General features: G+C 37.4%; 1 protein-coding gene across 5 annotated transcripts in view; it reads right to left on the reverse strand.

Annotated features, from left to right (window-relative positions):
• Nucleotides 1–16,234, reverse strand: part of NOX4 (NADPH oxidase 4) — a 184,165-nt gene that overhangs the window by 151,363 nt on the left and 16,568 nt on the right. For 4 of the 5 annotated variants that reach the window (XM_087868214.1, XM_087868216.1, XM_087868215.1 and 1 more), the window contains 4 exons: nt 10,435–10,545; nt 8,741–8,825; nt 5,394–5,491; nt 1,749–1,776 (listed from right to left, as the gene is read on the reverse strand). In XM_087868214.1, the coding sequence (XP_087724340.1) occupies nt 1,749–1,776; nt 5,394–5,491; nt 8,741–8,825; nt 10,435–10,545 (322 nt within the window). The remainder of the gene's footprint in view (nt 1–1,748; nt 1,777–5,393; nt 5,492–8,740; nt 8,826–10,434; nt 10,546–16,234) is intronic. The other variant, XM_087868213.1, reaches the window with a different exon arrangement.

Here is a 16,234-nt window from a genome sequence, read left to right on the forward strand (position 1 = left end):
GAAAGAAATTATCATACAACATAGCACTTTACTATGTATCTTTAGGAATCCAGGCCAACAAAAGAGATCAGCTCTGCCTACTGGAATCAGGGAGGAATTTGTGCATGATGGGGCATGGTCAGCTGAGACTGAAAGGATGAGCAGAAGTGGACAAGGTTAAAAAGAGAGAGAGAAAGAATCAGGTAAGAGAATAGACAGAAGTTAGGTGTTGCAAGAAGGGAATTACAAGAGTATGACAAGATGCCCGGGAAGGGTGAAACAGAAGCTCCTGAGGTACAGCGGAAGGTTAATGAAACATACTGTTGGGTCACACCACAGAGACTCTCTAGAATGGAGCCAGGAAATCTGTGTTTTTAAGTATCATGTCTAGTTAGTCCAACACCACTCATGAGAACTTCTGGGAAACAACATAGGATGGAGGGGTTTCATGCCATATGGACAGATCACCTGCTTCTATACAAGTATTCATTATACTTAGCTTCTTAATGTAATATCTTGGTCATGGAAGAAATCTTTTTCTGTGTTTGAAAACTAAACTTTTTCAAACATTTTACATGTCCCAGTGGTTCACCTATACTTGGTACTGTAGAAAGTAATATTAAAACAAAGTTCTTGATTCTTTCTGTAAAATGAATTCATACGAACCAAAACATACATTGATTCATACACAAGGTTTGGTTTTTCTGTTTTTTCTCCTTCCTATTTCTCATCCAGTTCTTTTGGCTTAAATAAAAAACATGTTTTCAATGAGCAAAGTTGTAAGCAAAACTAAAATTGTGTTCCTAAAGAGAAAACTGTAAAATACTTTGTAAGTAGCAAACATCATGCATACATAAACAGGGAAAAAAATATTTTATAAATCTAAATATACAGTTGTGAAAGGGAAGGGGAAAATACCAGAATTATTGCTATTTTTATCATAAAACTGGTTGAAAAGAAAAACAATACATTCGACAGAGCCATGCCTCAGTCTATATGCAATCCTGATCCTTAATAGGGTGTTTATGATAGACAAGCCTTAATGACAGACCATCTCAATGACCTAATTGTCCTTATCCCTGAAATAATGCGCTAAAAATCTCCCAAATGCAGTTTTCTATTTCATCCTTATAAATGTAGGGTTGAAAAAGAGAAGAATTTTAGTAAGAATTATACTAACATCAGGACAAAATTTTGAGATGTTTACATGTGCTTTAACAAATGAATAGTCTAGACTGAGATTTCATGGACAATATGCTTGAGAAGGAAAACTAAATTACAGATGAAAAAGGAGACACGTTTCAAGAAAAATAACCGATTTTAATGACTGTTCATTCCTCCTCTTTTTATATAGGTTTTAAGATCACCAAATATCCTACTAAATTACTGAGTTATAAGAACTACAGCGATAATCATGGTGCTTGGTGTGTCTTTCCAACACTTGAGGGTAGAAGACTATTTCATGTGTATTATCGCCAATATTACTCGCCACAGCCAGGGGCACATGAGCAGGTCCTCAATAACCATATGGCACCACTGTTGTCACTGGAGAAACATATGGAAGGCAAATGCATTTACTTACTGGTACTCTTCATTCATTCTAACACGTGTCCCTGTTTTCATTGCAACTTATGTTTGGTAACATTTGTTCTGATCACAAATTTTCCACATTATATTTTACCATACATTTAATTGCTGTGTAGTTTGATGATGTTTATTCTCAAAGATTTTCCTGACTCTTCAGAAAGAGCAATGGAATACCAACTTACCAGTTGTGAAGAGAAGTTTTCTAGGATCCTGAGAAAAAGAGAAAAAAAATTTGACTGAACAAATCATTGATAATGTAAAATTCTACAAGGAATCTGCTAGGTATATGATCCATGAAGTATTTAAGATAGTATTCTCCCAGTGGAAATGAGAAATTCCATCGAGTTTCATAAGTTTTCATGCAACACAGGTTCTGGAACCAGGATATTTGGGCTGGAATCCTGCCTCTGTCACTCATAGCAAGTTTCAGAATTTCCCTAATTCAGTTTCTCAGCTGAAAAACCAAAAATATCTACCCAAGGGGCACCTGGGTGGCTCAGTTGGTTAAGTGTCTCCCTTCAGCTCAGGTCATGATCTCAGGGTCCTGGGATTGAGCCCCACATCCAGTCCAGTGTCGGGTACCACCTCAGCGGGGAGTCTGCTTCTCCCTCTGTCCTTTCCCCTACTCATGCATACACACTCTCTCTCTCTTTCAAATAATTCTTTAAAAATCTAACACAGAGAAGACTGTCCTTCTGAGGAAAAAAAGCACTTGGTAAAGAGTCAGAAAATGTAGACTTTCATCTCAGTGGCTAATTCAAGCTAGTAGCAGTGGCCTAAAGCCCACTCTTTGACCATTTGAGACTCAATATCTTTGACTATAATTTGGAAACATTAATATATACTTTGTCCACCATAATCGCCAAACTGCATCTACAAGATGTCAAGACAGTGAGAATCAAAAGTAATAAAATATGTAGAGAGGGTTATCGTTGTAAAGTCAATGCAAAGAATACTAATTGAATACTTAACAATGTTTCAAATACCATGCAAAGTAGTAATAATACTCAAATAAAGAGGGTAGGTTCCTATTACTCAGAATCGTAAAAAGTAATATTGTTAGTATAATCTGTCCTTTGAACTACATCTTTCATGGTGAAATGGACCTTAGGCAACTCCTTTTCTATCTTCTGGAAAACTGAGGTCAATCCCCGGGAGATTTGGGGATTTATTTTTCATCCTAATAGTGCTTAATATTGCACAACTTCAGAAATTTTTTCCTAGGCCTCCATTGACTCTGGAGTCAGGCCACCCTATATCCAAAGTGGGAAGCCATTCATATGAAATAATTTCAGAAGCCTTGAATAAGGGCCACTTGCGCAGCAATAGCTCCTCATCCCTTTGGGGCCAGACTTCTACCTCTGCCATTAGGAATGCAGCTCAATGGTAACCTAAAGGAACCTAATATATAAACAACTAGTGAAAATACAAGACCAGCTGAACAAAGTGGTAATACCAGAAATATGAACAAAGAGCTGTGGGAACTCAGAAGACAGAACAATTACTATTGGCAGGGAATAGCAATGGAATGTGAGAGTAAGAGACAGTTTTTCAGATGACAGGATGAGGCAGATTCGGCTAGGCCGTCAAGAACGTGCCACCCAGGAGCTGGAGGGTGAGTCACTAGAAATATGGAGAAGACACAGAGCACAAAGCAAAGGACAATACGGTACGTGGCACAAATCAGTCTTTCTCAAAGACAACTCAGGTTAGGCTATATCTGTTTATGCATGCAGTGTGTGTGTGTGTGTGTGTGTGTGTGTGTGTGTGTGTGTGTTTTCATCCTCCCCTAGCACACTGTCTAACGCCTACTAGGGGCTCTAAAATATTTATTAAAATAAAGGAGAGAGAGAGAAAATAAGAAAGAAGGAAGGAAGGAAACAAAGAAAGGGGAAATACATATTAAAACCATGAGTTACCATTTTTCATCCATCAGATTGGCAAAAATTAAAGAGAAACAAAAACAACTGAGGGGCAGGTATAAGCATTTTGACAAACTTGGTAGAAGTGTGTCAACTAGTGAAGCCTTTGTAGAAGGCAACTTGACAATGTCCAGCAAAACTAAAAATGTACATACCTTTGAAACCGAATTCTACTTCTAGGAATCTGCCTAGTGGAAGCGTATTAAAAAAATTAATTTATTGGAGTGTGGTTCATAACAGAAACACAAAAACAACCAAAACATCTGTGAATAAGGAAAAAGCTAAAAATAAACTATCGCACATTAATATGAAGAGACTAATAGGTCTCTATCTTCTGATACAGAAAGCTACAGTCCATGTAATTATGGAAACAAGAAAATTGCTGAGGAACAGGTTTCATAAAATGCCCCTCAAAATATAAGAGGATAGAAAGTTATTAACCGTGGCTACTTTTGGAGAAGTTTTCACTTTTAAACTTCATTTGCTTGAGTGTTTTAAAATATTTTATTTGGAGCACATAACCTTCATAAAATGAAAAAAATAACTAAAAACCTAAAATGACTAAAAATATTGAAATATTTTATAATATTTCAAGTATACAACATTACAATGAGAGAACCATTATAGTTCTTAGAGACCTAAGATGACAGAAACCAAAGAGAGAAGCAAAAGATAAAGAGGAAAGTACATGGCAGATGTAGGAAACAAGGAAGCCCACGTGCTGTGGGCTGAGGGGAATAGAGGAATGGGGGGAGACAGCGGGAGACAGAAACGGTGGTGTCTCCGGTTCTGGGTTGTAGAATCATTACATACGAAGAGCTTCCGGGGACATGCGAAGGACCTGGCTTTGACAGTGGCTCTTAATTCTGGGTGCTCACCCCAATTAGCTGGTGAACTTCCAAAAAATATCAATGCCTGACCCCAACCCAGACCAGTTAAATCATATTGGCATTTTTTTTTTTTTAAGAATATTAGTGTCTCGTCAAAGAAGTTCTCAAAGGCTGCTTGCTATTTTGGTTTCGTGATTTGTTTCTGTGTTCATTGTTAGTTTTCCCTTTGTTTTGTCCTGGGAAGGAGATCAAGCACAGAATCACAGCAGTATTAATTTCAATAATTCCAGTCATATGGAGTTGGGGAAGATGGAGAACAATCTTACAAAGTCACTACAGACTTAGCAGAACAGGGCTGGGTGATCCAATTCGATACCCAGCAGTTGGATTTTTGATGAAGTCTCGGCGTGAAGGAAAGACAGACTGAGGACAGGATGAAGTCCTGATTGTAAGACAGCTAACCAGGGCTGTATGTGTGTTCATCAGGCCCTCGCCCGGCACCCTGCACATATAATTTCATTTCATGGGTGGCTTCCTGTGGAGAAAAGCAGCCCTTAGTCAGACACTGCCTGCTACAGAACTCAGCTCAAGGTCTCCTATTTCAAGGATTAAAACAAAACCAGAGTAGCCACTAAAATTCAGTAAGATTTTTTAAGTCAAATAAAGAGATGATCCAGGATCCTCAAATAGTCGAACTGCTTTTCTGCCCTTTTTCCCCCAAGTGCAGCATCTGACTTATTAAAAAAACCTATGCCCTGTGAAGACACTGTGGATAGTCTCCACTGGCTGGGAGCCAGACAACGCTGCTGGCAGGCAGAAGGCCGGCCTGAGTGGCAGCCATCTGAACTCCGCAGAATGTAGAAAGTAGACACTCTCGAACTCCCATTTTCAGCAGTAGAGACTGTGAAATAGTAATTACCTATTTTTTCTATTGAAAAGGAACAAAACTCAACTTGACAACTGCATCTTAACAGCACTCAAAAGGAGCAGTAAGGTACAAATTTTCTGTGAAAATCACAGACCTTCATTAGTCAGCTCACACCAAAGAAAGGATGAGAAGACGGAGACCACCCACCTCATCTCGGTATCTCGCTGCGTTCAGTTCAGTGAAGTCCTCACTGTAATTCACCGAGAAGTTGAGGGCATTCACCAGATGGGCAGCCACATGCACACCTGTGGAATCACATGAGGTGCAAATCAGTGGGATTTTCATGTACGCTTTCCTCTCCCTAAGTAAACACAGGGTCAAACTTTGACAGCTACCTGAGCAATAAAATATTAAACTGAAAAGGGAAATTTTAAAGACAGAAAAAATCTTGATTATAGACCATTGAGTATTAGAAATCATGTAAAGAAACTGAATTTTCAATGGCTAAAATAAATAACCCTAGCAAGTCAGGGTTAGGAAACAACGCATGTCAGTGTATATAATATGGCCTGGATATTTGAGTTTTTCTACATTTTCCTCCTCTCCTCTAGCTCCAAATCTGTTGTTGGTCTTGTATGCTTCACTACTGCTCAACCTAAAATATAGGCCCACTGAAAGACTTTTAGCCAGTTAAAATTTCTCACAATCCATAAATTCAGAAGGAAGTTCCTAAATTTCTTAAACCTCACAGTAAAAGTGTTGGTAATCACTTCATTGGGATTAAAAACTCAGGAAAATAATAATTACCATTTAATAATCTACCTACACTGGCACAGTAAACAGAGCGCAACCAACTGAGAGCTCACACAGAAGATGGAGGTGTTAGGAAATTATTAGAGAGTTAAACACAAATTAATTTTGGCATGACCAGGGAAAAGGAAAATTATTCTGAGGAGGCTGGCCAAGGAAGGAGCAAACGAACTTGTGCATTGGATGAGAACACCTCCTCCCTTCCCAATCTCTTCTTGTAGGTGAGATAAGTTTCAAATTAACAGTATATTACAATGTACTAGAAAGGACAACAGACAATTCATTGGAAATCTGGTTTTCTTGGCCACACTGCTTGCCTACCAACACCGCAGGTTAGTTCTCTCTAAAATGACAATAATATGGCCCTGTTTATTTGACTTAATCATCTGTTTATTTGACTTAATGAGATAAGTGACCTGAAACTGGTTAGTGAACCATTACAGTCTATACCGATACAAGGCATGTAGTTATTCAACAGAAAACGTGTGTAGAAACTGGAAAACTTCACGGTTCTCTCCAACTTAGCACATGAGATGTTGATACGCCAAGAGTTCTGAAGGACTCACAAAGACAAATAGAAGCAAGAGAAGGACGAGAATGCTAACCAACTTCAAAGTTAGTTAAAGGATTGATAAGCTCCTGCCAGAATCAAATTAGAGGAAGGAAAAAGGTCTCATAAAAAGTGGACAGGAAGTTAGAAGGGGGTTAACTAACAAGCAAGGACAAAGTTCTAAGGAAATATTTAAGAGGCTGTCCAGGTGAGCCTCCGCTATGGCACAAGCATAAAACATTATTTAAGCAAAACTGTGTGCGTTCTCTAGCTTTATCACATCTGAAATGTGCAAATTTTTAAAAATTCCTTCATTTTAAATTAAAGGTTTATATGTTAACTACATGCTTTATGGCTCTTTCTTTTTGAATTCTCCTGAAAAAAAGCCCTAGGTACTAGTTGTCTTAGATACACCCTTAAGGGGTACATTCACCTCTTTAAAGGACCTTTCAGGTCAAAAGAAATCAGGGCTTCTAATTTTGGGCAGCAGGGAGAAAGCCAGGCCAGACATTTTAAATAGATTTTAATTTAATTCTCACAATAAACCAATGAAGTGAGTAGAAATATCCCTATTTCACAGAGAAGAAAACGAAGGTTAGAAAAGGACACCCAGCTAAGGTCAGACAACTAGTGGGTGGCAGAACGCAAACCGTCTGGAATGTGTGTTCATTCATGGCAAGACTCTACACGATCTCAGTCTCTTGGTTGTTCTCCAATTGAACAAGAATATTTGGACACAACTACAGTTTAGAACAAATCAAGTTACAAATGTGTCCACATCCCTGACCCTCCTGATTTCCTGACCTTTCACTCCCTCTGTTCTAACCCAGCCCTGATCCTGGCCACACCCTTGGTCCTCATCTCATCCTGGACTCTTACTCCATCCCCAGCCTCTTGAGCAGTATGGAGTCCTAATCCCCATCTCTCACCTCCAGAGGTGGGACCCACCAATAAGATGTCCAGGGATTAAACAGTGCAGATGCCTGTTTTGACAGCACTTGGCGACTTTTTTAAAAGCTGAGAGCTTAATGACCTCTTGATAGTAGCTGCACCAAAACATGTCTGATTCAAAATAGCCATATATACATAACCAGATCAAATGTCCCTGGTGTCAAAACAGCTCTGTCCTATCAAATAGTGACCGGCGGGAAATGTCAGGTGCTATGCCACTGACATAATTAACCCCAAGATTGTAAATTATAATAACAAATTCCAACCTAAAAATTTCCCATGGGCGATCTCATTTTTAGTCTTCAAAACTGGGTCAGGTGCTACTGTCAATCTATTTTATGATTAAAACAACAACAAATCAAAGACCAGAGAGCTATGTCACATAGTAAGGTAGAAGGGAAGTTGGGATAGATCCTACACAACCCCGTCTCCATAGTCCACGTATTTAATTAATATGTTTATCACTTTCTGTTCCAAAATTTGAAACATATCACATAAATATTCAGAATAAAAACTTGTTTTAAAATGACTCTTTTAAAAACCAAAAGATTCTCACTTGGTATTTTAACTTGGAACTGAACAGGATAAATTTCACAAACATTTGACATTTAATACCAGGTATTAATATCAAAGAAACATTTATCAAATATACTTTTTTTTTAAGATTTTATTTATTTGACACAGAGAAAGACCAAGCGTACAAGCAAGGGGAGTGGGAGAAGCAGGTTCCCCACTGAGCAGGGAGGCTGATGTGGGACTCGATCCCAGGACCCTGGGATCATGACCTGAGCCAAAGGCAGACACCCAGTCGACTAAGCCACCCAGGCATCCCTATCAAATATACTTTTAAATGGAATCACATTCTATGAATGTACATTTCGCATTCTAATTTGTATGCATTTAAAGTCCTATCATACCTTTATTTTTAAACCTTAAAAACTTTTATTCTGTTTCTTTTAGTGTTTCTAAATGAAACATTTTACTTTTAGGAAACAATTATTAACAGCTTGAGGGCCAACTCTCATACATTATAATGTGAAAACTATATATATAATGTGTAAGGCATGTTCATTTTCTGTAGCACCATTAGGCAATTCTCTTTAAACACATGGAAGAGAAAATTAAGGTATGTGATGAGAAAATCACAAGTTGGTAACAGCAAATAATTTACAAAACAACAAAAATACCACTCATAAAATGTGTTCTTCTAACATAATGTTTTCACATCTTTTGGTTTTCTCACCTGAAAAAATACAGATAGTCACACCACAGGTTATATGGAATGTTCTGCTTTTATCCAACAATCTTCTGGTTCTCCTGCTTGGAACCTAAGTAAAATTTGGTATGGTGAAAAATAAGCAGGAAATATGATACGTGTACAAAGTTTTTCACTATAGCATTATTTATGATATCAAAATTTTAGAAATACGTCAGAGGCCTAGGAATTAAAAGTTGGTGAGATGAATTATAATATATCTAGTCAGTGGAACACCCAGACCATTACAGAGAATGTGAAAAGACTTATTGACATGGAAAGATGCGTCAGATATATGGCTAGTAAAAGAGTGATAACACATAAACTATACTATAATCCTATCTTGTTTAAAATTAATGGCATTCTATGCAAATCTGAAGGCATTTACCCCAAACTGTAATCCGTGGTTGTTCTAGCACAGTAATATTAGGAGAAACTTTCACTGACTACTTTACATATTTCTGGAATGTTTGAGTTGTACAATATATATGATTTCTTTTTGTAGTCAAAAAATAAGATGACTTTCAAATGAAGCAATTCCATCTATGGTTTTAAATGCCTTCTTGAGCTTATAAAAAAATAAAATGTCAAGCATCTTTGAATACCTATGTTTCACATCAGGGGACCGTTCTTTAACTTATTTAAATACTGAGAGACTTAGGTGGGCACTTTTCATTTCCTGCCATTTCTCTTCTCTTTCTTCACGCCAAGCCAATAGCCAGCCTTAGGTATCAAAACCTAGCATTTTACAGTGGTAGGCAACCTAGAGAAAGAATTATTTCCACAAATTACTGCATTAAAAGTAAAGAGTTTCTAAATATAATTACGTGAAAAGGTTGAGAAGTTTTACTGCAGTAAATCTGCTCATTTGAACCACACAGAACATCAGAGTGACCTCATATTAACAACCTCTTTTAAAGTATCAGTATTGATCCAGCAGTGCCTTACTATTCCAACAAAGAAAAGAAGCACACACACACACACACACACACCAGGATAACCGAAGATAAAAAATAATTTCAGTTGAGTTTTAATTTCCAAAGTGCTTTACTGTTCCCTTACAACCTTCATTTTACATCACACATGACATCACATCTTAATCAAGATATCTTCTCCAAGACTATTATATAGCTTCAAATATCCATGTATGTGAAAAGGAGATAAATTGCCACCAACAACAGTAGTCACTGTATATTTTGCTCGAAGTCAACAGGGCTCTATTTTCTAGTTTTCTCACCAGGACTTAACTAGATGAAAGCACAGGATCTCAATGAGGCATAGTAGTACAGTGGAAAAATCTCAGAACTGGGACTGATCTGAGCTCTGCCATTTCACTAGTCCCGTGATGTTGGTCGAGTTACTTAACCTCTCTGTGCCTCGGGTTCTTCATCTACAAGACCGGCAGAATCGTTGTGAGGATTCACAGTTACATCCATGGAGTGCTTAGCACAGTGCCTGATATCACTATTCATAGCCATTTCTATTATCCACTACCTTTATCTAGTATTGCAGAAGAGCTCACTGATCATCTTGACAGGTGATGCGGTCTTTACTATCATGACAGCACATGATAGAAATCAGTCTATTAGATGGTCAGATCATGAAAGGTAAGTAGTACTAACATGCCACTGTTCCACTTGATTTTTGTCCTGGAATCTGCGACTAGGAATTTTTGTTCTTACCTTCTGGGATCCTCGAAGGTAAGCCAGGAGTGTCCGGCACACGGGTAAAAGGATAAGGCTGCAGTTGAGGTTAAGAACAGACGCGGAGGCTCTGCTTAGACACAATCCTAGCTGAACAAATAAGGCAAGAGTCAAAACACAGTCAAGGCAAACACAGACTACAAACTTGCTGCAGACCTCACCCTGCTTCCCCTTTAAGGATCATAGCAAAATGCCAACTTCTTCGAGACTTTTGAACAACCATCTAGTTTCCTCTCACCAAAAACCCCTAAAAGAAACCGGTCTCTTTCTGCTCTGCACTTGTCATAAAACTTAGTCTCCCCTCATTTCTACTAGTGTTATAAACACCCGAGTACATTTTTCTGGTGTGAAGTCAATTTCTTGTTGCACCCCCCCCCCAATAGTGTTGTGGGTAGGAAGGGTCCTCCGAAGCCTTGGTATATTACGCATCTCCACACTTGTGCAGTTGAATCCTTTTTTCACCAATAATGTACCAAAAATTTCAAACAAAGCTTTTTCATTTGTTTTCTCTCTAGAACTCTCTGACCGCACAACCCCCTTCCAAACCACTGCCTGCCTGCCTTTCAGCTCTTCACCTTACTGACTCTACCCATCTTTCAGGTTTTACCTTAAGCACTAAAGTGTCTCCAGAGTTCTTCTGTGACCCAAAACTAGGAGAGACCCAGGTCAGTTGTGCCCCATAACCACATTGCGCAATATTTTTTTCAAAGAATCAGAACACTTGGTGTTGAGGCCATACTTTCTGGCAACTAATTTTAAATCAAACTCCTGCTAGACTGTCATCTGCTATTGTGTGGTACAACCTACATTCTTCATATAGTGTATCACATGAAAACAAGAGATGGGGTCATATCTGTACTCTTGTCCTAAAATAAACATAAAAGTACTTTATTTTAAGGATATTGACTAAGAAATATGTATAAGTCAGATGCTTTTCTTATCTTAAAATTATTCACGCTCCTTAGATTTCCAACTTAATTCTTGGCAAAATAGCAACTCTGTTACAAAATGTTTGTTGTCAGCACACGCTGTATTGTTCCTGAAGGGGAGGCAGGGTAATAAGTCATGTCAGGAAAGCAATAATTTTCATTGACTTATATAAAAAGTAATTAATATTTCCAGTTAGGTTATTTCTACACCATGAGTTAGAAAATCTTAGGGACATATTGCAATGACTATACTAGTAAGTAGACAAATAGAAATAATCCCCTCTAGACTATTGAAAAAAATGTTAAATATAATATTCTCACCTCACTCAGCAAAGTTATTATTTCAGAGTGATGGGTTTTTGTTATTTAGGCCTCCAGAGAAATAGAATAATTGTTATCTCTTTGATCCAGCATCTGCACATGACAAGAAAATTTTAGCTCAGGGGATTTTAGATGATAATTTTATCTGCAATTTTAATGTACCAGGACAATAATTCACTTAAAATTTATCAGCTAAAATCTATCTTATATGTGTAGGACTTAAGAGATACAAATAAATTATCCAATTTTCTTTTTAGTTCAATGATTTAAAGAAAATTCTTATATTCGTCATTTTCTAACCATTTATTGCATGTCTGAAGTGTTTTATTGTTGTGCTTACATTAAATCACATAGTAATTTAACTCAAAGTGGCTTTAAGTGTCCCCTTAGGATAGATGGAGTTTATCTTGGCATTCCACTTCTTCCTTAACAATGCTGTAAAATCTACCCGGAGATTTTACCAAGGACTCGTTTCCTCATGTATATTTGTTCCTGAATATACTTAGTTTTTTCAACTAAGATGAAAACTTCTTTTTATTAGGTTATCAGAGTACAAAACTCCCTCCTTCGGAAGCAATGGAGAGAGTGAGGAACATGGAGACAGATCACAGTCAAGTGCCGCAACACAGGAAATCACGTGATCTACTTACTACGTGGGTAACAACCTACAGCGAAGAACATTTGTTTTATTTAGTCCCTATTAACGCATAACCACTGTAAGAATCATCTACCTCAAATGTTCACTAAAAAGAAATGACCGCCCCAAGTTATGTGGCCAGGTCCTCTCTGTATCTGACTCATGTTACCATGCCTAGAGCACTTAACAGCTACTCCACTTTTCCAACTTCATTCAAGTTTGTTGTCACTAGATGGCAGTGTTACTTTCACATTTCAAATCCTACCTGTCAAGGTCTCTAAAATGTAATTAACTGGGAATTCCACTCGTAATTTCAAAACTATAAATATATTTTAGATGAGTATATACAAATAAAACATAGCTTATTTCTTTTTATGGACTGAATGTCTGTGCCCCCAAAATGCATGTGATGAAATCTAATGTCAAGAAAGAAAAGGAGAGAGAGGAGAGGAGAGGAGAGGAGAGGAGAGGAGAGGAGAGGAGAGGAGAAGAAAGAAAGAAAGAAAGAAAGAAAGAAAGAAAGAAAGAAAGAAAGAAAGAAAGAAAGAAAGAAAGAAAGAAAGAAAGAAAGAAAGAAAGAAAGAAAGAGAGAAAGAGAGAGAGAGAGAGAGAGAGAGAGAGAGAGAGAGAGAAAGAAAGAAAGAAAGAAAGAAAGAAAGAAAGAAAGAAAGAAAGAAAGAAAGAAAGAAAGAAAAAAGAAAGAAGGAAGGAGGGAGGAAGGAAGAGAAAGAAAGAGAAGAAAGAAAGAAAGAAAGAAAGAAAGAAAGAAAGAAAGAAGAAAGAAAGAAAAAGAGGGAAGGAGGGAGGGAGGGAAGAAGAAAAAGAAAAGAAAAGAAACCTAATGTCATAGTGTTTGGGAGCTTTGGGGAGGTAACTATGTTTAGATAAGATCAGGAGAGTAGGGGCCCCATTGTAGGATCAGTGCTCTTGTAAGAAGAGGAAGAGACCACAGACTCCATGTCAGAACACAGCAAGAAAGTGGCCTTCTGCAAACCATGAAAAGGGCTCTCATCAGATACCAAATCTGCTGACACCTTGATCTTAGACTTCCCAGCTGCCAGAACTGGAATAAATATTCTCTTAGCCACCTGGCCTGCAGTATTTTGTTAGAGCAGACTGAATTAATGCAATCCTAAAGAACATCATAAGAACATATGCCATTGGAAGCAACTTATAAGGGTCTATAACATCTGGGTATAACAAGTACATGGTAATTTTCCTAAAATCTCAAACACATGGTTTCTTATCTTAAATCTGCTACTTAAATCTGCTACTTAATAACTATTCTTGAGCTAGTTAACTGTCCTTTTCTGTCAAATTAAGAAGGATAAATGTTCTTATCTATAAAATTAATATAATATGCTATGATATAATAATCCTAGTTCTTAGAACTTTTGTGAAAAGTAAAACCAGTCTAAAATATGCAAGCACTACATAAAATTAATTTATTGCCTTGGGGTCGCTGTATCACATCCTTTCTCTGAATATTCCCCTCTGTACTTCTCTAGTAAGTTCCACTTACATTACTCATTCGATACATATTTATTATGATATGCACATATCCCAAGGCACTGGGAGTTCAATTGTGAATGAAAAACAGAGAATGCCTATTCCTTAGGATGTTTATATTCTAGTAGGGGGAACAGATACTAATCAAATAGCTACATAACCAAATGTAAATTCTAACAATGATCAATGCTGTGAATAGAAATACAGAGCACAAGCATGTGTAACAAGAAATGAAAGCTAAATAAGAAGGTCAGGAAGCCTTCCCTAATTAAGTGAAAAGTGAACTGAAATTTTGAGAGTGAGAGCCCAAGTCATTCAAAAATGAGAAAGACATCCATACGGAAAAATACAGCATGAGAACTGATGCGACAAGTGGGATCATAGTGTATATCTGAGAACTTACTAGTAGGTCAGTGTGGTTGGGGTGGAAGTAGAGGGTGATCACAACATAAAACTGGAGAAGGGGTGGACCTGCTGGGTTGTGTAGGTCACATTAAGAATGCACATCTTTATCCTAAAAATCAGGGCAGAATGAATACGTTTTAAGCAGGGAAGTGGTATAAAAAGATTAGTCTTTGCTAATGATTACTCTGACTCAAGTATGAAGAACAAACTGGAAAAGAGTATTTGGGGCAATTACATTACTTTTGTGTAGTTAATCATCACAAAATGTCGTTTGAGACAAGGGTTGCATTTTATGGTAATTATGACTGAGACTTGCATACACAAAGGATCAAGTTTTGACTAAATATTGTAGTTATCAGTAAATTTATTTTGCCAAATAATTTGCTAAAACATGTACCTCTGAACTTGGAGAACTCTCCCACATCCCACCATCCACCCAGAGTCTAAACCCTTCTATATGACCACCATAACCAAAGGTAATCCACACTCCATTGATTTTTTTCCAGAGATAGAAGCCTCTTCCACTGTCAAAAACTTCTGTTTTGCTTTCTTACACTGGCGTGAAGTCTGTGTCTCTGTGTCTCTGCCCACCAGGCAGCTCTAGATAATAATATTCCTAAACTGAAGATAAAAGAACAATGACTTCCTAGTCCAATCTTGTTTTCTTCATGTGAAACACAATCAGTTGCCTCTGAAATTCTTGAAATAATTGTTAGACTCCCTCTCATCTCTATGACTTTTCCCAACTCTGTCAGAATGCAGCATATCCTCAAGATATTAATCAACATAGTAGTAGTAGCAGGCAGTACTGAAGAGCATCATCTCCCTCACAACCATGATCTCTGCTAATTTCATAGGGCAACTATGTTACATAATGGCTCATCTTAAGTGTACAACATAGAGATTTTCTCACATGAGTCGCTACCAACCAGTGACACCTATCCTACAGTGGAAAAAAAAACCATGAAGGTAAGAGAGTGCAAGTACAAAAATCCAAGAATGGATTGGGTTTAGCATAGTCTATCATATTGGATGTAAACTCTATATTCTGACATTTTTCTTCTCAATTTTGCTTTAGCTGAAAATTTTACATTCATGTTTTCCACATCTTCATCTAAGTTCTTGATAACACCATTAAAGTATAACAAAATTCTGTTGAAACCATTGACTTGCCAACTACCTTTATAGTAAATTAACTTTCAAATGAACATGTTGCTCTCCAATGGGAATTTTCTCAACAATTTTGAGGAAATATGACATTCTACATGTAAATATCTATGCAACACTATTGTTCAAAGGGATTTGAAAAGGCCAGAGAAGTATTAAAAGTAAGTTTAAATAACTGGTCATTTTTCTGTAGCTACCTCTTAACAAGTCAACAATTAGTTGACTATTTCCAGGAAAAAAATTACCATATAAGTTTATAACAAATTATTTTATATTCTGACTTGATATTTTGTGTTTGTCTAAAACTATGTAAATTTGTACTCATTAAGGTCAATTTTGTTGACTGTTTTTAATCAAACCAAATGAAGCCTACACAACCCCTAATTCTTACATGTTTTGTAGCCACAGAACTGTAGCTCTATCATGGGCCTTTACATGTCATCCAGTCCAACCTTCTTTTTGCCACTATTCACATTGCTGTTTTGGAAAGAAACAGGGACTAGAACTAGGCTAACATGTCACTCCCCAGAACAGAGACATGAATCCAGACATCTTGCCCAGCACACTTCCCAAACCATAATACTTCCTTACTCCTTCAATTGCTTATCTGTTATCCAACCAGTAGGTTTCCCTGCCTTTTGTGTAACTCTTTACAGAAAATTTTCCTACTCTGACTGACTGCACACTGAAAGCACTTGATGGGCTATTTAAAAATAAACACATCTCCATTGTACTTCCTGAAATTTTGATTCCTTAGGTCTGGAGAGGGGTCCCAGGAGGTACACCCAGGCTTGGCAATCACTATTTTAGA

Source organism: Ursus americanus, chromosome 16 (genome assembly GCF_024610735.1).
Source record: "Ursus americanus isolate L20-20 chromosome 16, mUrsAme1.1.p, whole genome shotgun sequence".
Lineage (NCBI taxonomy): Eukaryota > Metazoa > Chordata > Mammalia > Carnivora > Ursidae > Ursus > Ursus americanus.